General features: G+C 40.2%; 1 protein-coding gene across 2 annotated transcripts in view; it reads right to left on the bottom strand.

The window, feature by feature from the left end:
* The window catches only part of AIG1 (androgen induced 1), a 119868-nt gene extending 99770 nt beyond the window's left edge, over positions 1–20098 (bottom strand). Inside the window, exons 1-2 of one of the 2 annotated variants that reach the window (XM_071740708.1) lie at positions 19807–20079; positions 19456–19698 (exon numbers count right to left, since the gene is read on the bottom strand). In XM_071740708.1, coding sequence (XP_071596809.1) covers positions 19600–19698; positions 19807–19947 — 240 coding nt within the window. In that variant the 5' untranslated portion in view covers positions 19948–20079 and the 3' untranslated portion in view covers positions 19456–19599. Of the gene's footprint in view, positions 1–19455; positions 19699–19806 lie in introns of those variants that run through there. The other variant, XM_071740707.1, reaches the window with a different exon arrangement.
* Between the last annotated feature and the right edge of the window lie 6015 nt (positions 20099–26113).

The following is a 26113-nucleotide window of genomic DNA, read 5'->3' on the forward strand; positions in this document are numbered from 1 at the left end:
GCAATTTTCTGCTTTGTAACTCAAACCAACCCTTTACATTCAGAATAAAAAAAATACAGGAAATGCTACTGTAGCTGGACAGAACAAAAGCAAAAGTGGGGAGATACACCTAGTAAGCAGGCTCCCAAATTCTGTGGTACTTCCCATTTTTGGATGAAGCCTCTGCTAAAGGACACTGCAGAGAAATAAGACATAAACACATTGCTGACATATGAGCATTGCCAAAACATCACACTGAATGCAACAGCCTAGTCAACCATAAGCAGAAAAAAGTACTCTGTAGTATTCTGGAATGTAACCAGACTTGTAAGGGACAAAATCAGGTTAACAGAATGGCAAACATTTTCCATAAAGAAATAAATTAATGGCTTTTCTTTTTGCTATACTCCTTATTTATTATTATATCAAAAAAGATTAATAAAATCATAGAATCATAGAATCATAGAATTGGCTGGGTTGGAAGGGACCTCTGAGATCATCAAGTCCAACCCTTGACCCAATCCACTCCCCTCGTGGTTCCCAGACCGTGGCACTGAGTGCCACATCCAGGCTCTTTTTAAATATCTCCAGGGACAGACAATCCACTACTTCCCTGGGCAGCCCATTCCAATGTCTGATCACCCTCTCAGTAAAGAAATTCTTTCTAATGTCCAACCTAAACCTCCCCTGGCACAACTTGAGACCTCTTGTGCCCTCTTGTCTTGCTGAAATGGTGCACTTAATTTATTTCTGATAATGATCATGACTGGTGACAGGTTGGAATATGATAAAACTTCTCCAGCCAGAATTTTGAAATGTCTTAACTGAGTTTACTTTAAGTCTACTGCACATGTATAGTGCTTAAAACAACACATTATGTATTTAATCTGACATAGTGAACAAATTAAATGTTTTCTGTAGTAAGCAGAACCAGATCTATTGTTCCTTTTAACCGTGCCCTACAAGATTTTATAGGTAGTAGATATTATCCTCCCACACCTCATTGTTATTCACAGGTGAGGAGGAGGAAAACCAGCTTTCCTACTTTTTAACTCCCAGTTGATTTCTCAGTTATTTGATACCTCTTCATTCTGTGTGAATGAAATAGTTATTGAACTAATTAGTAACAGGAAGAAATACTTTCTCTGCACCTGCCAAAAAACCAGTTAATACTGTTTAATTAATACAAATTAGCTCTGCTGCTTAACCACTACCTTTAGCAGCAATGTGGTGCGGCTTCTCTCAAAACCATCAGTAACACATGCTCTAGCTAGATGTAACAAGAACTACTGAAAAACCTGGGTATGTAGCCATTCTGATAAAAGGATCCAAAAATATGCTGGATCAGGATACATGATGGCTTATGAGTGTGTTACATTGCCACACATCCAGCAAGCAAGATTATCACCAGTGAGATTCTGAGCACTTCTGTGGTACAACAGAAAAAGACAGATGTGTAATGGTAGAAGAGTATTAACAAGCCAAAGACTGCAGGTTTTCAACTGAGGTCAGGACTCAGGTGGACAAAGTCCTAGGAAACCCAGACCAGTGTTGTATATGATCTGAGGGAGGGGATGGACTAGAACACCTTCTGGGTTATCCTCTAACCTGAGTCATTCTAGGATTATAAGTCTGTGGCTCTAGTTAAGGGAATTGTTTAGTTTTGTTAGGGACAACGAACTATCTTCCTTGTTTGCAAAACATAGGTATGTCTAGAATTACTCCAGCTGATCACAAATTTTGTGAAGTTTTTTCACAATCTACTGAAGGACTTTTCCTACAGTTGTTACAAGTTTAAGCTTCACAAGTATAATGGCGCACAGACACTGCAGCAATAGTACTGGGTTTACTAGAAGTCTCCTGGCTGTTAAGACTTCAAACGTTGCTCAGTCTGAGAAAAAAAAGGAGTCAGGGGACGCAGACCAACTGAAGATTTGAACTTAGACTTTTAAAACAGACTATCACTAACTAATACGTACTTGGGAGTATCTGATTACTATTTTATACGTTCATACAGAAAAAATAAACTTATCTAAATTGTGGTATCCACCTACATGCGGAGATTGTTCTGTGACTGCAAGGTCTGTGAGGACTAACTAGGCTCAACTCCCCCATTGGAATAAACAGAAGCAATTTCTGCATGTTTAGGCATGTACCTGTTACTGACAGAAAGAGTGAAGTAGCTGGTTTATTAACTTTCATCTGCTGCCTGAACAGGCCAGGAAGCTCTTACACACACTTAAATACCAGTATTACCTTTTAAAGCTGCTGTTTGATTTTTAATATGTAATCACAGGCTGATCTCTCACCTCTCTAGTGACTGTTCAAAATCTGTTTCTATCTTAACAAAACCAAAAGACACTGAAACCTACAGTCTTGTCTTTTACATGAAATTCTACAGTCCACTGTTTCCCAGTCATATAAAGAATTCCTACTCACATCCTGTGTCCAAGTTTTGGCTCACATTAAAGTGATGCTATGCATTCTTTGGTGAGGTCCTCATCATCTTATTTTTTCCTGGATCCTTCCAAGCCCTGGTGTCAGGATGCACTGACGTATTTTCTTGAAAAGCCTTATCCAAGTTTTGCAGGTGGTCTATCCTAGGGCTAATGCTGTATTATAAAAGGGCTCATCAACTGGGGGAGTGTTTTAAGGACTTGAATTTCCATAGGTTGTCATTAGCATCTGTGTACAATGTAGACAAAGGCACTAACAAACTAGGGTGATGTTTTATTTTCACATTGTGGAGTCTTCTGTCAATTAAAATGTAAGAGGTAAGAAATGAATGTAGTCACACAGTTATTTTCTGTTGCACAAAAAGGCTGAAATCAAAGCTTCTGTTTGTCTTGAGCTATTGGAAGTCTTCCAGTTTAAAACCTTACACACACACACTTTGAAAATTAGCTCACCTCAAAAGGAGTATACCATTCCTTTCCACTGGTCCCTAAAACTAGAAAAAGAACCCTGAATCTTAAAGCCTGTTTATGGTATCATAATCACATCAATTGTGAACTGCAGAGATATATTTAGCTGGAAGAAAGAACACGAACAAGGAGACTGGTAGGAGGGACTGTTTCTAGCCCTTCCCTTACAAAAAATCCTGCCCTACTTATCCTACATATACTCCACAAACAAAATTCTGCCATTCTCATTGCATGTCCTGTTATTTTTCCTCCTTTGTTCAGCCCTGTAGTACATTCTGGGTGGTTCTCACAATGATGCAAAGCTCTTTGAGCTTTCTACTCCACTGATGCTGGTGGCTGCATAATTTAACTGCAGCCAAGTTTCTGAAAAATCTCACTTTTTCTAATGATTTGTGGCATGAAATGAATATACAAAGCCTTTATGAAGAACTTTCAGATAAGTCAAACTGAAGGTCCATAATCAAATCTTATAAGATTGTCAGGAGAAACTAGGTAGCTGTTGTGCTTTGGTTGTTTGTTTTTTTTTAATTATTTTTCCTTGATGATCAGAGTATTTGATAAAATATGTGGATGACAGCTTCATAACAAACATATTAAGGTGAAAAAAATTCTCCAGTGCAGTTACACAATATTGTATTATTGATTTACTGGAAGAAACTGAAGAAAAAAACAAAGAAAAAATAAAGCTAGTACAGCAAAGCCTGTACAATACTTATAGCTAGGACTTAAAAAGAAACTGAAAGGGAAACCTACTAGAATTCATAGCAGAATGTACAGAGCACCAGAAAATTATACCTCATGACATCATCCGGTGAGGCAATAATAGCTAATTATATTGTCACATTATATAGATAAACTGAAACTCACAGAGTTTACTAAATCTCCCACAATGACATATTAAAGCTCAGGACATTCTGGAACAAGACATTCAAAACTCCCGACTGAGACTCTCTAAAAAAACCTTTTGCCCTTGATAGAAGACAGTTGGCAGAAATTCTTCAAGATTTGAATACCTCCCTCCTTTATAGACATCTTTGAAAGGTCATTCTTAAATATAGATGTACACACTTCTAAATAAACACCATTTGCGTCTTCCGCTGCTGATAAAGCTATGCACATATGACAAGTCTATCATGGAAAAAAAAATAATTTCCAGTTGAAGACCCTGGCAACAAGCGAAAAAGTTGCGCTATAAATTTAAGAGAGTGTTCTCTGTGCTCCAGTTTTTCTTTCTACCAGATTAAACATGTATTTCTAATTGGCATCTGCTTTATGGCAGAAAGTCTTTCATTTCAGCCTTGGTCTAATTTTCTAAGCCTTGAACCTTCATCTATATCTACATACAAAGCGAAAATAAAAGGCTAACAATATTAAATGCTAATGATGCTCATTCATATTACTAAGATGTAAATGGCAACACAGAGTGCAAGTCAAATGCCTTAAAACAGAATGAAGAATGCATAGAATTTCAAGCACTAACAAAGCTAAATCCTCATTTGAAAGAGAGCAGAAGAGCAAGAAAACTATCATAATTTTCAAAGTAAAATTGTCAGAAGCAAATCTGGACCATGATTAATCACAAATAAACACCTAAAATTCATTTGCTGCCATGATTGTTTACCACTAATTAAGCAGATAATTTTTTCACACTCCATTTGCAGGAACATCTTCTGTTTGAAGTGTTGTAAAGATGTTGTGTTTGTCCAACACAGAAGCAAACACTTGTAAATTTCCCTTTTTGATGGTTCTATACTTTGATCAATTCAATTCACTTTATGACTTCAAGAAAACTGGCTTTTAGATATTTATTCAGTTTCCTGAGAACTGGCCATTTGATGACCACTAAATTTGGCTCTTAACATTGTTGTCCCATGTCACAGTTGAGACAAGAAAAAATAAAGCTGTAGAAAAGTCAGACTAAGCACCAGTATCAATATTGCTGCCTTTTGTTCCTGCAGCTCTTTATGAAATATTCAGATGTATTAGGTGAATGGAAAAGGTCTAAAGCATGGTGTGCTCACAGACATGCCTGAAAATGAAGAGTAAAGGCAGGATGTTTATAATGGAAGGAGGTTGGACAGCTCAAAAGCTCAAATCAGATAAAATCACTTAGGATGCAGATTTTCAGATGATTAAAAATTTGGAAGTCACTGTTATGTGATTACAGATTAAAATGGCAGCTACTCTCAAAATTAGCTATATCTGGAAGCTATCTACTACATTTAACTGGCTTTCTACGGAAACAGATACACAACTTTATCTGTGTGTAAAAAGCAAAGGTAAGTCTTCCAGTGTTGGGTCCAGGAAGTTAGTACAGAGTAAACCAGCTGACACCAAAACGGACTCTCTCACTCTGTAAGTTTGTTGTTAGGGTTCACTTGAGCCTTTTTATATTCTTCTAATAGATGACTTTACATCTTCAAAATTCCTTTTTAGACTGGTTTAATTAAGTCAAAGACCTTTTTAGGCCACATAGCTAAAAGAGATACTAGGGAATGATTCAGAAAAGATTAATTTCATGCTCTGGGACGGGAGTGTGAAAAATGTACTCATTATAAAACACGCTTGGACAACAGTCTTGTGAGAAAAAAAGTAAGCCATAAACCTTTATTCTCTCCAAAGAAAAATGTTAAATAATGAGATGACTGAAAACATAAGCCAATATAAGATAAAACCCCAAAGAGTTTGTGAATTAACTTGACACATTCCAGTTCACCACTCTAGCACAATACTGTTGTATCCCCTGTGCCCTCCGTTATATATACCCAGACGTACATATATACATATATTTTCTCTTAAGTATCTCAAAACCTTTGGGCTAGTGTTGACATTGCTTTCTTTCCTGAAAGAGGATGATGATGCACTCCACAAATATGAAAGCTGGACCTCCTCATGGGCTGCCCTGGCTGGGTGACCGCCGGCTCCACTGACAAGAGGGGAGAGGAAGGCAGCAGCCTGACCCCACTCTCCTGTGCCAAGGCAGGCGCTCGGGAACTATGGGCAGGCTGCCTGTAGGCAGGGCTGGCTGTGAGACCTCGCTGATCTGCCCAGGAGTGCCCCCATCCCCTCTGGGAGGAAAAGTTGAGCTGCGAGCTGCCCCTCGAGCACTGCTGCCAACCAGCAGCACCAGCAGAAACAAAACAAGGCCCTGACAGACAGATTTAGATGGTACATAAGCTCGAGCATTTACATAACCCCAGACTACAAAATACACAAATAAATAAGGGCACGCACACAATTCTGAATCGGGAAGGCTGCCAGAACAACGTGTTCCTCTCCAAAGTGCGCACACAGCCGCCTCAGCCCAGCTTTTGAGAGAGACCCTTCAAGCATAAAGGCCCAGCACAGGAAAACAGGGACTTGATCCATGAGAACCCGGGACTGGCGAAATTCTCAAGATACTTCTTCGCAATCTCCTTCACTGCAACTCGCTGATCCTTTATGAATCTTCAAACAAATAATGAATATTGGAGAAAAAAACTGCCCAGCACAGTGAAGCAATAATCCACGGACGTGAAACGCATTCCTCATTCCTCTCCCCATTCAGCTCTGCAGCTACATGAAGACAGTCGCACAGTAAACAAGCTTACTCCTCCTCAGCACACTTCATGTCATCCTTCCCACACACAGCTGCCACTATCATGCATATTTCAACGCCTCCATCTGGGCTTGACAACTGTACCTTCCTTTTTTCCAGCCAACAGAAATACACATCCTACTCAAACAGGCATGGACAATATTGCACTCTTTATTTCAGAAAAGAAGCTGTTCCACAAGTAGGTCATGTGGGTGGAAGCCCCCATGCTAACCTACATGTTTACTGTGTAGGTTAGAGCTATCCTACATTCATTTTTCCTTGTTTCCAGCTAGAAACTGTCACCAGGCAGCATGTGAGGATTCATGGTACTTGTCCAGGCTGCTGAATATGCCTGGTTCTTTTGGATAAACACCTACTGCTCACACAGGAATTAACTTCACAGTATACACCCAGCAGGTTCAACATCTCCCGGAGATTCTTCGTTTATGCCGCATGTGCGACACAGCGCAGGTACACCTCCATCTGTCAAAAAATATGGCAATAAACACCATGGCTGTTGCAGGCTGAGATTGAGGATGCTGTGAGCTCAGCATACACAAGTCTGGGGCCTCCTCTTTTTCTCCTGAAAGTCAACAACTCTCCCTGCTGCAGCTATCTCTCTTGATGCTCTGCTGCAGCAACCACCCACTCTGCACTGGTGGCAGCAGCCTACATTCTACCATTTAAATAGCTTTGTCTCTTCCTTTCTCCCTCATTGGAAGCCTGGACTCAGGTCACCCTTCCTAATACCATCAAATGCATCTTTCTACATCCACCGTGCAAACGAGCACTTTCCTCTTCCCACCTCTTGCTCTGCAGCACCTGGGTAGGCATAGGTTGAGGAGAGTGTTGCAACACTGGAAAGGGATGAGGCCAAGATAGGTTATGGCTCTTATCTTGGAGAGCAGAAGAAGGTGGGGTCGAAAAGGAAGCCACCGTGGAGTCAGATTGCTCCTGCTCCACCAAAGAGTAGAAGGTGTCTTCATCCATGCCTGATGGCAATGTCCACACACTTCCCATCTCTCTGCAGACAGCAGTAGGAGCAGGTAAGTCATCAAGTCAGTAGGAGCAGGTAAGTCATCAAGTCAGACAGGGCAGACTGGAAGTGATGTTTGATTATCTGGACCGTGCTGCTTGAATAGCCAGTCTCAACTCCATCCCCACCCTGAAAAGAAACCCAAAGGCTTAATGGAAGTAATCTGTGGGCAGCTCTGTCCCACAAATCACCTTCTGGACTCCCTGAGATTAACAATGTTTTGGATATAAATTACAAAACAAAGATAATTTCTTAAGGGTTTTAATTACTATATTCTGCCAATTTCACTGTTTTATATGCTGGGCTTGAATTTCATATAAATTTTGCCTCTCTGCAGACATACGTTGTGAGGTTTAGTTAGTTGTGTGGTTTATTTACTAAGTGCTTTGAGATATTTTAGGAAAAGGTGCAATGGCAGTACAAATCAATTTTACTCCTATTAAGATACTTGCTACCAGGATTTAGTAATGTTTTCCTAAAAAGAAATCTGAAGATCTCCATCTACATGTGCATTGCTTCTTTCTTGAAAGACAGATAACAAAGGAGATGGCATAAAAATACACATCCATAAAGAGAACAGATAAGATTGTCTATTTGGAATAGGCACTCTTAACCTGTTTATACTATTTGCCTATGCTTTCTGTTGGGAAGACAACCAAGGAGGAAAATTACAAAGCAAACTCCAGAGAAAACATACTTTCTGCACAGATTATTCATTCATTTTAGGTCATATGGAAAGAGATGTGGCCTAGATCTTCTGACACTCTGCAGCCATTACGTGCCTTCCTACTTTAACAGCATTTCCTACAAACTGAGATATGGCCTTAATTTTTCTTAAACTGATCATACAGGTTTTTAAATTTTTCTTTGATATTTGTCGTAGCGCTTTGGAGGTCACCCAGGCATTTTATGCAGACTGCTGGTACACTTAATCATTTCACTAGCTTCCTGCAGTAAATCAGGAGACATTTTATTAATAAAAGATGGGGCTGTTCCAGGTCTGATTCATAATGCTGAATCCCAGTCTACCTGGCTTAAAAAAAGAGTCCTTTAAAAAGGTCAGTATATGGAATTTTGAATATCAAGGATATGTCTTCTCTCACAAAAAATAGGTACACTCAAGACCACCAACCTGAAAGTTACAGAAGACACTGGAGTGATCCAGAATGAGGACTCATGGCTATTTCCACCACAATCTAGTCAGAGACCTTGTCTGAAAATACACCACTGAACACCATGCAAATAAGCAACTCATAAAACAGGTTTACCTCCATAATTGCATTTCTTTGGCAAACACTGTTTAGTCACATTAATTGAGCACAAGATCCAAGGCAGGCAAAACACCAAGTCTTAGATGGAAAGATTAGCTAAAAGTGGTCTTTGCTTGTATCATATTAATACTATTTGGTTACTTCTTCAAAACACTTATTAAACCCTTCAATCAGAATGAACCTGATTTAAAAAAAATAATTTAAAAAAGAGTTTTTTTCTGGATTTGACTTGTTACGATATCCCCTCCTGACTGTCACTTTTATATTTAAAATTAATGTTTGCATTCAGTATCCCACTCAGCACAGGTAACATTCTTATGAAATAAGGGTAACATTTACAAATGTTGCAACTTTCAGTGTTATGCTGCTCTCATGACATTGGTCTTGCCCTTGCTAAAGGAGAATAAAACAAGTTTTCAATTAATACAGATGGCAAAATATTTCTGAACAACTGATTCACACTGGAATGGCTGACTCCTTTGTACTGTAATTTTGTCCAAGTATTTTAATGAATACAACTAAATGTTTTGTTTTCACTTGGTCAGTCCAACTGCACCAAAACCATGAATTCAAAGTATTTTTCCCATATTTTTTTTTTCTCCCACAAGAAATTACAAAAATGCAACTTCTTCTTCCCGCCTGGAAAAAATTAATGATTTCTAAATTTACAATTACACCAGAGGAGATATTTTAAAAAACCCAAACCACAGTGTCCGTGTCCCGTCCCCCTTCCCTTTATGACTTCATGGTGTTATCTTACAAGGTGCTGAAAACACATATTTCTAACTCAGATGTGGCATGGTGTCGATGCTGAATATCACGCAAAACTGGAAGTCTGGCCTCAGCCCCTATGCAAACTAAGCAGAAAAAATGTTGATAATACAGAGCAGCCTTCCCACAGCCTGCCAGAAGTAATGCCAAAATGACTCTGTGGTTCAAGACCCCTTGCAAGATTCACAGATCTTAGGTGACATTTTATCAGGAGGCAGCTGTAAGCATTGGTTTCAATGACACACCACTCAGTTCAAACCCCCTGGTAGGGTGAGACTCCCTGCAAAAAGCAACATCAAGAGAAAAGTGCTGCCATCAGAATGCCACACACAGCCTGCAGCCCACCCCTGTGCCAAGCACAGGAAGGTTATACCAGGGAGGCTACAAATTCCAGGACGCTCCTATATTGAGCACTTCTTGTTCCAGCCACGTCCACTTGACTATTTGGTTGACCCACCTTAAAATACATTATTGAATCTAAACCACCTAGATCACTCAGAATTTTATTTTTGCCAACTCAAATTTTGGCAACCTGGTTTTACACTTCTGTTTTTGGAAGTACCTACTGGGCATGTGTTCAGCCCTGCTCCTGCTTGCACATAGGGGCATGGAGCCTTAGGCAACCTCTAACAATGAACTGATTACCTCATATGTTTGAGTAGAAAGTTATCACTGTGAAATGCAGATTTCTCTCCTCCCCTAATTCTAGATTGCAACAGGTATGTCTGCATGCACTCTCAATCCACCCACAAAAACAAGGAATTAAGTAGTCACATATAATTCACACACACAAAAAAGCTGCTTCTATTAACAACAGTAGTAGCCAACGAGCTAAGCAATGTTTAAAAATATTTCTGTTCATCCCCCTGAATGCAGTTCATAGTGACTTCAAACCTCACTATGATTATTATAACTTTTATTAGGAAATAAAAAATGCAATTTAAATAATTTCAGTATCTCATTTAAGATACACCATAAAAAAAACCAACCAACCAAAAAAAAAAAAACAAAAAAAAAAACCCAAAAACCCAAAAAAACCAAAACCAACAAACCAGAAAATGTCTGAATACATATGATTGCTGATTCCATACATTATTTTGATTTTTCAACTTAAAAATCAATTTCTATCAAGGATCTGCTTCTGAAATGGAAAATCTCTCATACAAAATGGAATGGCAGACTACCAAACAGTTATAAGTTTCTCATACCATAATAAACATTAGGATCATGGTCTATTATGCTTGACACTTACAGAACTTTTTTCCTTTAACTAGTATGCTTAAAAGCTTCTTCTAGAACAGAAAGCAAAGCTAAGAGTCTTGTGTAACTAAATAATTTCAAAAGTGGTTTATTTAAGGCTATCACTACACCAAAATCAAGTTTTTTTTAATGGAAGTAACTGATTATTCATTTGTTTGGGTCAATACAGTGTGCTTTAAAAAGACACGAGAGAGATACTGGGGAATTTGAGGACAGGGTGAGGATGCAGAAGACTATTTAAGACAAGTGAATGCACTGGAGAAAAGACAGGATGTGTGAATGGTGGGAAAAGAGTATAAGGAGTACCGTAGGGGTAAGAAAAGCAGCGCTATGCAGGAGAACAGTGGCTTCTGGAAAAAGACAGGACGTGCAACTGGAACTGGGATACAGAGCTGAAAGATCAAGGAAGCTGTGCTGAGTAAGAAGAAATTAGAAGAAATGGGGAATGGCATGTTGCACAGGCAGGTTCCTATATAGAAAAAAGGGCAGAAAATAATAGTCATAGCTAACAGCAACCTGTACCTGGGGAGCCCGGGTGGGTCATAAGGGACACAAAAGGGTCAGAACAAAGTAGGAGCATTTTCACGAAGCCAGCAGTGAATGAAGAGAATTGTCCCTTGCATACCCACAAAGACATTAATGTTTTCATAGAAATCATAGATTTCATAGAATCATAGTTTTGCTTAGATGTCGTTGATTGTATTTTAAAATCAACAAGTTCAGATCCCCTGGGCTGAAATCCACGAAATGTTCCCTCCACTCTCTTCTAAAATGCATCCCCATAAAATGCATTTCATAATTTAAACTCAGCCTTACAATTAATGGGGAACAAACTAGATTTAATTAATTATGCAATAATGTTTTAGTAGCTTCTGCCCCAAGCCATTAGAAAAAGAATAAAATAGCCTGAAACGTCACGTGACTTGATAGCATAGATCATAATCTCTGTAAATTCAGAGGTGTTTAGCTTCTGTTTAGCACTGAGTCAATGAGATTTAAATACTAATCTTCTACAATCACGTTAGAATTAGATACATCATTAGCTTCTTAATAAATACAGGAATAACCCTTTCTAGTGCTGGTAGGCCATGAGACTCAAAAGCTGTCTGCTGCATCTCGTTACCTACAGTTCTTTAACACTCAAAAACTTAACAGCAACGGTACCTCAAATCACTGTAATCTTCTATCCATGGCTCATTAATTGGTCACCTAAGCTGACTTCAGCAGTAGCAGGCAAATTAACTCTTAAATGTGCACAGCATATGGAAAGATCATAGAACAGAGCAGCTTTTATGAAGAGTTTTGTATTTTAAAATTATGTGCAGTGTAAGTAAACAACTATTACATCAAACACACACAAAGATGCATATCCACCTCCAAACACCCCAAATTCCATTTCAGCCTCCTGCACATCCAGTTTAAAAGCACAGTGCTATGTATGCAGCAGGTCCACACAGCAGAGGTTTCCTTCAAAGTTACACATTCTTAGAACTGACTTCCTGGCACCTACAGCAATGCAGGTAATCATGTGAAATGCACACACAAATTCCCAGTTCTTAGAACACAAAGCTAGAACAAGCAAACACAGGTCAAGAAAGTTTTCACAGCATGGAGTTTCAATTTGTTTTTAAGCTTAAGTGAACAGCAAATAGGGACCTCTGCATCTGTCAGTGCATATGGCTTCTAAGGACAAAGTTTTGCAAGCACACCCTGCTGAGCAGCAGCATGCTGAGCCAAACAAGTTATGTACAGGGAAGTCCTGGTGTGTCACCAGTATGTGGGTGCTGTGTGTGGGGAGACCGTGAGGGTGCATAGGAGAAAGAAATGAGGGACAAGACAAGGAAGAGGGACAGCCTGAGGGAGCTAACACATGCTGTTCTAACTGAGAAACACCAGACACCCTGTATCTCCATCCCTTGTTTTCTCTTACTTTGTCCTCATACCCAGCAGTCAAGTACCTAAATACCAGTTTGTCACAACACAAAGCTGATGAGCATGGTACACCCTCTCAGCTGTACACCCCAACTACTAAGTGCTGTCATCTATTGGATCTTCCTTTTCTCTCCCACCATCTCTACTTGCCTCTTTTACAGAGCCTCTGCAAGCACTGGCCATAAATAACTTGGAGAACTCTTTAGGGTCAAGAGTGCTGTTGCAGTGCCTCATGATCACAGAGATGTTAACCTGAACATGATCTGTAAGACATGCTTCCACCACTTCAGCCACAAACTTGCTAAGCAGCTCACAGAGAAAACTTCTCTTGCAATCATGCATTTTATCAATTTATATCAATTTTATATCAATTTATATATTATCAATTTATTAAAGTCAACAGTTTCCCTTTCTTCCTTTTTTCTTCCATTTAGGAATATATGCCACCTGTGTTGTGCATGTGTAAGTCCCACTCCCACTGCATTCTAACAATATTAGCAATAATAATAAATAACAATTTGTTACTTATGTGATGCCAGGACCAAAAGATTTCAAGACAGACGATAAAATATATGCAACTTGGGGTGGGGAAGCGAGGTACATTTACTCTCAGGTACATAAAGAACTAGGTTTAAAAAATATACAAATATAGAAAGTACTGCCCAAACCAAAAATGATTTAATCAATTCCTAGCAGAGTAAAATTGAAATCCTCTGCTAAGTCCCCGCAAAACTAACTCATTCTGAAGTGTCTAATAGTATTTGCAGAGGTAAGATTCAGCCTCTTAAACTGTTTCACTTGAACTACTTCATTGCAGAAGACCCACCACCTCTTGTGCATTGCTTTAAAAGTTAGCAAGGAATTAGCAAAAGATTTCACGGTCTTCTGCACATTCTACTGTAGCTTATCTTTACCAGGACAAGTAACATTCAACCAGTAAAACTCCAGTTGTACTAGTTTTATTTTAAGCTATACTGCTGAGAATCCTCAATTACTTTGAAACAACTAAAGTGATAGACAACAGAAGCAAAAATACCTGAGCTGTGTCAGCTGCACGCAGCTTTAGGTAGTAATTATTATATAATTGCACCCTTTGGCAAGTATTTGGAAATCCTACTGTAAACAGGATGCTTGCAAGGGCACTGGCAAGGCAAGATGTTCAGGGAATGCAACTAGAGGCATTCAAATGCTGCTTTCAAACTCTCGAGGGAATATCGCACGGACTTAACTAAACTGTCAGAAGGAGCTTTCATACAAATTAAAATCAGGTTATGATCTTCTCCTAGCATTTCACATGAGCTCTACCTCTTTCCAACCAACATAATCTCTGATTTTGCAGTATACTGCAAAAAAATCCAAACCAACAAGTAATGCCAACTTCATGCCAAGAGTGTAAAATATCCTGAGGTAATTGGTAAAATGCTGATGAAAAACTATTATAATAAAATTGCAAAGAAAATAATTCAACTCTAATACAACAGAAGTAGGATTTTGTTCAAAGGGGAACAGAAAGACTACTAAACCAATTTCTTGAAGTTATCACAATTTGGATCTCTCCTGACAAAATACTACAGATTTTACACTAGTTTAAAACACATCACTCTTACCTATCAGTTTCACAATCCAAGTTACACAATAATATTACTGACATTAGTTAAACCTATTAGCACAGTAAGTGATCCCAATTTCTCCTCTTTTCTACTCTCTCCTGTTGGCCTGCCAACTGTATTGCCAACGCAAATATTTCAAGACAGCTATACTTTTCCAAGTAATTTCCAAATTAAATGTTCAACATATTTAAGTCCAATTGTAAAATAAAGACATGCTAATGCAATGTGAAAATGGAACTCTTTGATGTAGTGCTCAAATTCCACTCAAGTTGCAATAGTACTACTAAGAGCAAATGGAACATACGGGTCTATGACTAAGAACTGGTGATACTATACATTTTTATTACTGCATCGACAGCACTATACACAACTGTTTCTCTGACTTGTTTAAAGCCTGAGAGGGAAAAAGAAAACTCTAAAACACACACTTATTAAAAGGTTGCCTTAAGTATACTGTTGCCTTTTTTTCTCAAATACGTTATGCACCGTTTAGAAACCTCACCTTGCTATTCATCAAAAAGCAATCTCTTTCTCTGTAAACTGATAAACACCCCATTGACTGTATTCTCTCTTATAGTAAGAACACTAGGATATTTAGACATTATGATGAATTACCTCTGAGAATAATATATAAAAGTATTTTACACTTCTGCAATCTTTTCACTGAAAAGCCACAAAACACTTCAATATAAGGGTAACTTTGCACATGGTGAAAGAGCAAAAGAGAAGGTAAAATTCATTTTACTGACGGAAATACTGGAAAAGTCACAGTTATATTCCATAGAGTGTAGAACATGTTTTCACTTCTGTTCTGTGTTGTGGTAACCTATACAGTTAGGAATTAAATTTGCTCAACTTCGTATATTGCACCAGTGGACCAGTTGCTTATTCCTTACTTTTAAATCTTCTGGCCTCTGACATTTTCTGGTCATCTTATTTCCTATAAGCATGACAAAATCCAAGTTGGGCACAAATAACCTGTAATTTTTACCCATGCTTTGTTAAACTGCTGGGGTTTTGGTTTGTTTCTTGTGTAGTAACTCTCTCTCATATAATTTAATAACTAATCAAATGCACTACAATAAGTAAATGACAAATCTACCAACTCTAGTTTCTATCCTAGTGTTAACGTGCCCCTCTGAAATTTTCCAAAGACAAGAAACTTAAGTTTTGATTACTTAAACTTATTAAATAAAACCTAAACCTATTTTCTACAAAACAAATGCAACATGTAAGAACAAAAATATTTTGGGAACACATCTTACACCTGTTTTTTATAGAACTCAATCTACTAGACAATGTATAAGAGTTCATACACAGACACCCTTCTATTTCTGTCTAAAGAAAAATAACACTAGGAGAATTTTTACATGAGCAAAATCAATTCCTCTAGAGCTCTGGCTGCCCTAAATCAAGTTGTATGCATGCCCACATTAACATTCTGTTATTCAAAATGGGACCATTAATCTTAATATGCAACACTCAAGGCTGCTTCCAAAAATCCAGCTTTGCTTTCTGTCTCTGTTAACCACCCTGTCCAGCCTATCAGAGACCTTAAGATTAAAAAATACCCAGATGGTATTTTGTTAATGCATGTATATGTACATGCACTAATATCTTTGTTTACTCTAGCTTCTTTGAAGAATAAGGTTTTCACAGAAATAGCAAAATGAGAATCAGAAGCTATTTAGACCAGGGCACCCCTTACAAGGAGACACATTCACTTTAAGCTTGTTTTCTGCCAATTATCATGCACTCCCAAACACAAGAAGTCTTCTTTCTGTACTCACTGGCTCTCCTTTATTACAGAATATAAATTCTATTCAGTTTTGTCTTCTCTCACAAAAACAATAAGAGATCCAAAGAAACTGAAGGACAAAACCTCTGTAACAGCAAGTATGCTGCAATTTTAGACAACTTCGTGCAACAGATTTCTCTACAAATGCACACCTACAGAGTTGGGTGTGTGGCACTAGTGTATTCAGGATGACCCATGTATCTTTATTTCAAGTACTATCATCTTTAATTCAGCTACTTGAAGTAATTAAGAGAACTGAACAAACCTAAATAGAAGCAGTGAAAATTCTTAAGAGACCTTCATATCTGACAAATTTGTTGCAAAGAATCTTTTTTGCAGCAATGTAATTTTCATCCTATCTTAACTTTCAGATAAAATGCTCAACAATGAATTTACGGGTTGCCATACAGGACAGTGAAGCAGTCCATTCAAAAAAAAGCACAAAAATGGCAAATGTAAGTCAAACAATGGCAGCTATACAAGAACTTTTAGGCACATCTCTTGAAACACACCATCTGAATCCAGTTCTTTGCCATTTTCATATGAACTATGGGGCTTGTTTTGTATTGTGAGGCTAAACAAAAGCAATGTGTTGCAGTTTTGAACTCAATGTTCAGTTCAATAACTCCATCTGCTAGGCCCAGCAACTGATTGTGGTAGCAACTCTTCACTTCTTTCTACCTCAGTTTCCCTCTCTGTAAATGAAAAATATGATACTGCTCTCTTTTCTGAAATGTCCTGGAATCCATAGGTATCAGGCAGTTATCTTTACTATCTTTTGAGTAAGTTGGTAAGCATCTACCACCTGCACACACCATAGAGAAAGTCTGCAATGGAGAAATGGTTAGTAGTAGCACCAAGGAGGATCATCACCAATGTAATGGCAAGAATACTGCCAGTACATTGCTTCGTAAGCCAGAAAAATATTCCATTCATAACGGTGTTTAAGACAATGTTGCCACCACTGTGGTAACTGCAAAAAGAATGAGTCAGTCACCAGAATGACATCAGGTAAAAGAAGTCATTAGTTGCACTTATTTTGTTTCTTAATTCGTGGACAGAAGAAATTAAGCATTACTTATCCAATATCTTGGTAACCAAGAAAACTTTACTTAGCTATGAACATCCAAAATATTACGGATGGATGGCTACATTACAGTCTTTAGCTCTGCATTAAACAACTTCTGCTGCTGTAAACAGTGTGAGGGCCATAGGTCTACTTAATTAATGCATACATTTAGAATACTGTTTTGTGTTTTAGAGTCCAAGCTACTAGATAGATTTTCACAATTCAATCCAAAATTATACTGCCCACAGACAACTGTAAATCGTTTCATACAGCACCTCTGGAAAGCCAGATACCTAAATCTCCAAGGCATTTATTGATGCTGTGATTGGGCAGGAGAGTCTCTTTACAAATGCGCAGGTGAAAAAAAATACAAATTACTTTTCAGATTTCAGTCATAAACTCATTTTTCTCAAAAGCCCATAGCAGATTCTGGAAACAGAAAGAACTTCTACTAGCTCCTGTGATGTCAAAGATGAAATCTCTGCTTGTGGAGGAACAATCTGTAGCAAGAACACACAACTGCCAAGACTCTGGCATTGATGCTATTTTGTCTAGACAGCTTTTGAATGTGACTGACACAGGAACATTGCACACAGTTCGGGAAAACTTATGGAAGAGCTGTTCAAGACTTAGTCCACATACAGTGGAAATGTGCTTACCATCCTCCAACAGTGCCTCCTGATCTCCTCCAGACAGACAGAGAGATTTGTTTAGATAAAATGCTATCAGGGCCATTTGGACATAAGTAAATATTGCCAACAAATGGAGAGGTCTATGTGCTTGACTCATCACTTGGAAAGGCATTCAAGTCATTGAATTGTGTATTATCTGGAAGGATATGAAGACTATAAGGAACCACTAACGTTTTCTGAAAGGTAAGACTTGACTAGAAGAAACACATTACAACTACCAGATAAAGGACAAAAATGACAAGTTGCAGTTGATAACTGTTCTGGACATTTTAGAAAGCACTACATATTGACCTTAACCTTCTGGGTCATGATCATGTGCATGCTTTGACGGGAAAGGCCACATGAACTTGACACAAACAGCAGACTGTAATTTTTGGGAAATGATGAATATCATGTACTGTCAAATGTTATTTTCACTGGATGACAGCCTTAGTTCACTTAATCCTCGAACAACTGTCAGGGCTCTGTGAACAGAGAGAAAGGTGAAGGAGACTCAAAGACAAGATCATTGGCTTTTAGCTTTAGTGGATTCACTTACTATTCAACTGACACTAAAGTCAACAGTTTGCAACTGACTTACTGTGACTTAACTGTAACTTCTATCGATTACTACTGACAGTACCCAAAGGAAAAAAAAAAATTAGATTCTAGTTTGCCTTCCAGAAAAACATCAGGCCTTAATATGCCCCTTTACAACTGCAGTAAAAGCACTTACGGCTGTGGATCCTCAGAAATCCAGCAACTTTATGACACCCAACACAAAAACTATCCTAGCTAGATGCAAAATATAGTAAGTGCTTCTTCCCAAATAAAATACGGACTTTGGAGAACCTTAGCTTAATCCTGATACAGAAATTTCCACAGGTGACCTACCAAGTTAATGGTGCTTGAGCCTGACCTCCAAACTCACCTATCTACTATCTAAACTCACCTATGCACTATCTACTTAGTGCATAGGCAACAGTAGCAGTACTTGTTAATCTACAGTGAGGTCCTGAGAGAGGTTTAATCACTGGGAAGAACTTAAATACTTGCAGAACTTTAAAATGTCACACCTATTTACACTGTGGCTTCAAAGAAGAAAAATCCCAAACTATTTTGACCTAGACGCTATCATAGTTCTGAACTAGAAACCAAGCTGCTCCTCCCATCTCAACTGCTCGCACCCACTCTGTTCCCACCTGCCCTGTGGAACAGTGCAGTGGAAGCAGCGAGGCCAGGAAGCTCAGGTCAAAATAGTCCCTGGCCAAACCAGTTCCTGGCCAGCACCTGGTGCTTCCCGGCAGGACAGCACGCTCATGACTGCTCCAAGTCTGGACCCTTATGAAGAAATGAAAAGAAAGTGAAATGAAACATCTTTTGTTTCTTAGGCTCGCTTATGGATTTGCAACCAAAAGTAACTGGATTCAGCAAGTTGTGTTGCACAACGTTTTTTGTGTCACGTACTTGCAGCTGTGGGGGATGGAATCCTCAGATGGGACAAAGGTGGCAAGACATGTTTTCTACTTTGACATCACACTGGAGCCACATGCTGGGACCAGCAGGTTCTGGTGTTTACTGTGAGCCATTCAAAAAGGCGAAATACAGCAGGAAGATTGCGGCGGCAGAGGGTCAGGCACATCTTCCCCACGGCCACTTAACACGCCGCAGCCCCTCGGCTTTGCCCGTGTCTTCCTCCGTTCAAACCACCCGGCTCCGCTGCCGCCGCGTCGGGCTGGCTCCGTTCACGGCCGGCCCACAACATGTCGCCGTCCCCGCTTTCCAAGTCACCTCATGGCACTGCCGTTGAGCAGGGCCGCCGCCTGCGAGGGCTCCCGCGCAAGGCCGCGGCCGTTCAAGGGGCAGCCTGAGAGAAGGGGCAGGGCCACGGGCGCCGGGGATACTTACCAGGTCTATGAAGGTCAGAAATTTCCAGCTGCCTCCATAGGTTTGATGCGCGGGCATGTCAATGGCCTTGTAATTGCACAGGATGGAGCAATAGGACAGGAGGATGGCGGCGTGCAGCACCTGGCAAGGCACCAGCGCCATGTTGCACACTGAGCCGAGACGGCCTCGGCGGCGGGCTGCGAGCCAGCTCGGGGTGCACTTCCGTGTGTGCGTGTGCCCGCGTGTGCGGGTGTGCGCGCCTCTGTGTGCGCTCCCGGGCGGGCGGGCCTCCCAGCGCCCCCACGCTGCTTTCGGCTCCGGCCGGGGCGGGGCGGAGCGGAGCGGAGGGGCCGCGCTGTGTGGCGGCGGGTGGCAGCGGCGAAGGACGGGCGGGGTTGGAAGTGTACCGGGGGGCGGTGGTGCCGGAGCTGCTGGCTGCAGACTCGCCGGCGGGAGCGGGGCGCTTCTCAGCCGCAGCTCCGCGGCCGGCCCCGGCGGAAAGAGGCCGTGCCGTCCCCGGGGAACAAAGGGGCATGTCCTCCCGCAGGCCGGCCCCACCACGCCGCTCCGGGCGGCAGAGGGTTCCCGGGGGCTGACAGGTGTAGGGGCCGGGGCTGCGGCGTTACAGCCTTGCCCGAGGGAGCTGCGTCCTTGGGGCACGTAAGCCCTGGGAGGGCACGAGTGTGAGGACGGACAGCAAGTTCAATGCAGAACCTGTCTGCCCACATTTTCAAGGCTAAAAAAAACCTCAAACATTGCATCAATAACTACGGCTTTTAACGGGTGTACCGCGAAACGTTGTCTCGCGTACCCGCCTCCGCTGCAGCCCGACCACCGGCCGGGTGCACAGCGACCTGCGGGGTTCCTGGACCCCACGCCCGTCACCGCGTCCCGGGGCGGGCGGCCCCTCCCTCCCCACCAGCTGACCAAGCAGCAGCCAATGGGCTGCGGGCTGAGGGCGCCCGGCGGCCGTTAGAGCAGGTGCCGGGACTCCCACAGCCTCGGTGCCGCTCGGCGTGCGGGGCCGGGCAGGGCGTGCGGGGCCGGGCAGGGCGGGAGGGCTGCGGAGCGGGCGCGCAGGGAGGCGGCCCGGCTGAACTGGGGCCCGGGCCGTGTGCCGTGCTGCCGCTCCAGGCTTGCCTGCGTTGTCCGTACGACTGCCCCGGCGAGAAGTTGCTTGGTCTTCCATGTGTCTTTCGTCAGGCTGCACGGGTAGAACTGCTAGAGGTGCGCTTGCCAATGCCTGGAACTGCTGTGAGACGGGAACGTCCTTATTCCTGGGGAAAAACGTTGTGTGGAATGGCAGTGTTACAAGGAATGACCGTGTCTGTGGGGCTGATCAGTACGGGGCTTGATCACTAAAGGGATTCTTGATGCCAGGAGCAACTGAAGGGATCTTGTGCTTAGGCTTCTACACTCTGAAAAGGATATATTAAATTGCTCCACCATCTGGAAAAGTTATTGTAAAGGGGAAAAAAAACAACACCAGCAGTGATGTCTGGGCTTGGATAGACAAACCACTTATGTAAACACCATCTCCATATGTCTGTTTTCTGAAATAAATATTTGAACAACAAGGTGCTTCATCATAGTTAAGCTACTGGTAGGCAAAAACAAATCAATGACTCTGCAATGTGTTCCCTGATTTTATTCCATTACGTGAAGTCAGATCCTTTTCAACTGGTTTGCACTGTGCATGAGTTCTGCAAAAATGAAGGGCTGTTTAGGGGAAAAGATACTAGCAGCTATCCTAGAGGAAACGAGCACAGTTTAAGATCTTTGCTTATAGAGAGGAACCGTGTGTCAGGCATGGACAAGGTACCACCTAGAATCATGGAGCATGAATTTCCCATTGGATCCTGTAGGTTATTGTAGCTATCATAGTCACAGCGAACACACTGGACCATCAGCCTCTTCTGTGGTCAGTGGCATGTATTTTAATCTTGCAGGCTAAAAAGGGTTTGTCCCACTGGAATCTCAAGATTCAGTGTAAGAGGCATCTGAGTGGAATGTAGTGGTCTGCAATACAACGGGAGGCTTGTAATGTTAGCAGTGTGATCCAGTACAAGTGGACCTGAAAGGCAGCACAGTTGCTTCTGAGAACCTCTGTACTGTGTGTATTGCAGGTTTCACTTAGGACCAGTTCTCCTGTGGACCTGTGGACTGAATATTCATTACTCGCCTGGAGCACATCTTCTGTTTTTGTTTTATTTAAAAGGAGTCCAGCTTGATTTCTGAAGCTGTCAAGTTATAAGAGTCAAGAGTACAGTATCAGTCCAGATGATGAGAACATTTACTTCTAAAATACACTCATCTGAATTTTAGTGGTGCTGTATAGGCACTCTTAGTGTGCAAGTCTCACTTGAGTTAAGTTTTATAAGCTCTCTAAGGCACGTTACTCTGTGCTGAGCTTCACAGCATGACTGCTTCCACATCCATGCTCACCTTTGTTCCTTGTGATCAGCTTCTGACAGGGAAAGTCTGTGACTCTCAGTATTAGGTAGTCTGTCCCCTAATTTTTAGCTGCATGACATGCTGCAATGTACAGGAACTCAGGTGACTCCTTGGGTCATCTCTATGTCACTAACACAGACAGACACTAATGCTCACTGAAGGTAACTTGAAAATCACCATTCTTGGTTTGCCCTCTAGTCACAGATATTTAAAAATCCTCCACAGTTACAGCATCCTCAAAACTTTTTAAAAAGTTAAAAACTACACAGGCTTTTTCTTTTTTCTGAGCTCAATTTGAACCCTGTTCAGTTCTACTCTCCACTCTTCCCAGCATTCTCAGCAACCTCATACAAAGAAAGAAAAGCTTTCACTCAGCCCTGTAAGCCAAGGTGAAAGTCTAAATAAAGCAGAATATATTAACACTCTGGTTCTCCATTTTTTTCCTTTCATTCAACAAAATCTCAGGGTAGGCTCACTAACATGCCAGGCTCAGCCAAGCTTCTTCCTGGTCAAAGGCTCTTCTTTATTATGCATTTCTAGACTTTTGAAAGGAAACGTAACTCCTTTGTGGGTGGGTTCTTTGTGCCTATGTCCTTTCTAAACAAGTATCTGTTGAATCTCTGGACAGTATTATAATAAGGCTAATTAGATAGTAGGCTGCCATTAGCCTTTATGTGCTACTGGGGACTTTATACTGCCTGTCTATTGAGAGACAAGCAGCAAAGTCTTTTGTCGCTGTGGCTAAAATTGGTTTGCAGAGGATTTTATTTTATTTCAGATTTGGTTTTAATTTTTTTTTTCAGCAAAGTGAAAAGAATTTTACTCATTTGTCTTTTATATTGCTATGTGAATGCAACTTTTTTGGCATTTTGTAAAATGTTTGTGTTTCAGTTTTTTTATTAAATGCATAAATCCTAATAAGGTAGAATATAAACATGTAAAATATGATATTCAGTGTTACCCTGTGATTTTTCAGGTCCTAATGTTTAAATGTTTGTATGTACACTGTGAGAAGCCTCAGCTGAATTTTCATAAGTCACTGTAAGTTTATTTGAAAGTGGGAGTTTAACATGCGTCATACTTGTCATTGAGTAGAGAGGAGAAATGCTTTAGAAAGGAGAGAGCCCAGAGCACTGGTATGTCTGGGATGGGAGGTGCTAATAAATGATCCTTACTGCAGGATGGGGAAGCAAGATGCCTAAAAATCTGCCAGAGAACTGAGTGGAAAAAAGAACTGAAAAAGTGGGTTTCCCATCCAATTGTCAATAAAAAAATTAGTAGATGATATTTTGCTACTTGGCACCCTGACAGAATACAGTGTAACATCTTGGAGTCCAAGTTTTAATCTTTTTTATGCAGGCTAGCAGATGAGAATACTTAAGAGTTTTTTGTTGGGTTTTGTTTTGTTTTGTTTTGTTTTGTTTTGTTTTTTGTTTTCTTTAAAGACTAACATTTGAATTTCTGAACAGCGCTGTATTTTGTGAATATCAAAGATATTGGTGAATGTTCTCTGGGACATGTTTTGAGACCTGTGAGGTGCTTTTCTTCAGCAGATGTTTTAAATAAAAATTAATTGTTTATAAGGAATTATTCCACAAGCAATTGCCTCCAAGGCAATAATAATATGCTTAATAAGGCACGCTTGAACTCATAGGAAATTGGTAATACTGCCTCATGACAATGTACTCATGGTGATACACCTGACACTTCAGTTTCTAATATTTGAGGCAGAATGTATAAACTGTGCCAGGGAAAGTGTACATGGGTGTGTGGGAGTGTGAATCCCACATAAGCAGACATGCAAAAATTCAGCTTGTGATGACCGTGAGATTTTTTAAACATTGCAAGCTAAAAATCAACAGGAAAATACTGAAAAAAACCCCAAACTTACTTGTGCCTAGGAGTTTTCAGAAATGTTCTCAGTTGATATGTATATACTTAATATATAGCTCTTGCTTTCACTTGGGTGAAAATGGCCCTATATATCAGAGGAGAATTCAAGTCAAAATCTTTGGTAAAGACAGTAATCTATTGTCTCGTTGTTAATAATAATAATAATAATAAAATTTAGGCAATTTTTTATTTCTTCATTTACTTCAAGGAGACATAAAAGATTGCAAAATTGAAGGACAGAGAAAAAAAGGTAATAAAAATGAAACTACCACATTTATACCAGGTATAAAGAGCAATATGTTTAGTAAGATTTCTAGAGCTGGTTGCTATTATGATGATGGATTCTTGCCAATTTAGTTTCAAGTTGAGGTTTAAGAATTAAAGTGATGTTGCTGATTTGGTATATTTTGTACTGAGTATTCTACAATATACATCTCTGTATGTATTTAACAGTGGGAAATAGAGCTGAAGCAGAGATGACTAAGGGATAAGTGAAACAAAGTTTGTGGCAGCTGGGGATTCATTCGTTCTCTCTGCAAGTTTAACTTTGCCTTACCCTGAAAGACCATGAACTTTCTTGCTAAAAAGGAGAAATTAACACCTAAAACTCCTGTGTTCTTCTTCCCTGGTAAGGCAGAAATTCCCTAAATGGTGATTTTTAAAATACAAAGTCTTACACTACAAATCAGGAGCTTTGAAACGTCAGTGAAGCAGGGCTGTGTAAAATTGACTTTTCTTCAAATTTGGATCAGATGTGCTGTGTGCAACAAAGCTGTTTCATAGTGGGGATTTTACATCTCAGTTTCATGTGCTTTCTTCCGATTACCTGGGTCAGTGTTGGTGCAGGAACTCAACAAGTCCAACTCAACTTTCTGGATTATCTTGTTAAAATCAGTTCTATGGTGGCTCAAATCCCCCATATTATCACTATGCTACTGAACACCTGGACAAAGAGGTTAGTGGTGGGATGAAAAGCAAGGAATAAGAATGATGCAGGTGCACCATACCACTTCTGTAAAATTATTTAATTAAAAGATTTGTATAGTTATTGACTTGTGATGGAGACTTGATATGTGCATTTTATTAATGGAATTGGAACAAGTTTCTACTTTTGATTCACCAGTCAAAAGTTGTAGATCTATCTGCACCATATCTGTACTCCAAATTCTCATCCATAAAATTGGACTAGTAAAACTGTCTTATGTCCTAACAGAAAGTTCATTTCAACAAGAATTATTTCTTAATTTATCTAAAAAAATATAACTATGTTATATATATGTATGTTATATATATTATATAACTATATAATTATATTTCACCCAGTTACATCTTATAGTGGCCTTCCAGTACCTGAAGGTGCATACAGGGAAGCTAGGGAAGGACATTTTACAAGGTCATGTAGTGACAGAACAAGGGGTGATGGCTTTAAACTGAAAGAGGGTACCTGTAGGCTAAACATTATGCAGGAATTCTTTACTGTGAGGGTGAGATACTGGAACAGGTTGCCCAAGGAGGCTGAGGATGTCCCAACCCTGTAAGTGTTCAAAGCCAGGTTGGATGGGGTTTGAGCAAGCTGGTCTAGTGGAAGGTGTCCCTCAAACCACTCAAACCATTCTGTGATTCTATGATCTTGGACTTCTGAGGAAATATATTAAAAAATATTTTCTAAAACATCAGATTGTTTTCTGTGACGAATAACTCTAATGTGCAGTGCTGGAAAATTGTGTAAGCGTGAAGTATCTTCTATTGTGAATTGGTGAAGAATTCTCTGATTTGGCTGCTGTAAGGTTTAACTGATCAAGGGAGAGCAGTAATATGTATTGAGCACACAACCAGAATATAGAGGGTGTTTCTTTCATTCAGTAGCAGAGAGACAGCACTGTCTTGTGAGGACAATAGTAACCAAATACCCTTCTCAAAGATTTGGCATAGCCAGTTTTTTTAACTAGTTTGCTTTTGGTGACTTTGCAGAAGCTTATAT

This window comes from Heliangelus exortis, chromosome 3 (genome assembly GCF_036169615.1).
Source record: "Heliangelus exortis chromosome 3, bHelExo1.hap1, whole genome shotgun sequence".
In the NCBI taxonomy this organism is placed as follows: Eukaryota; Metazoa; Chordata; class Aves; order Apodiformes; family Trochilidae; genus Heliangelus; species Heliangelus exortis.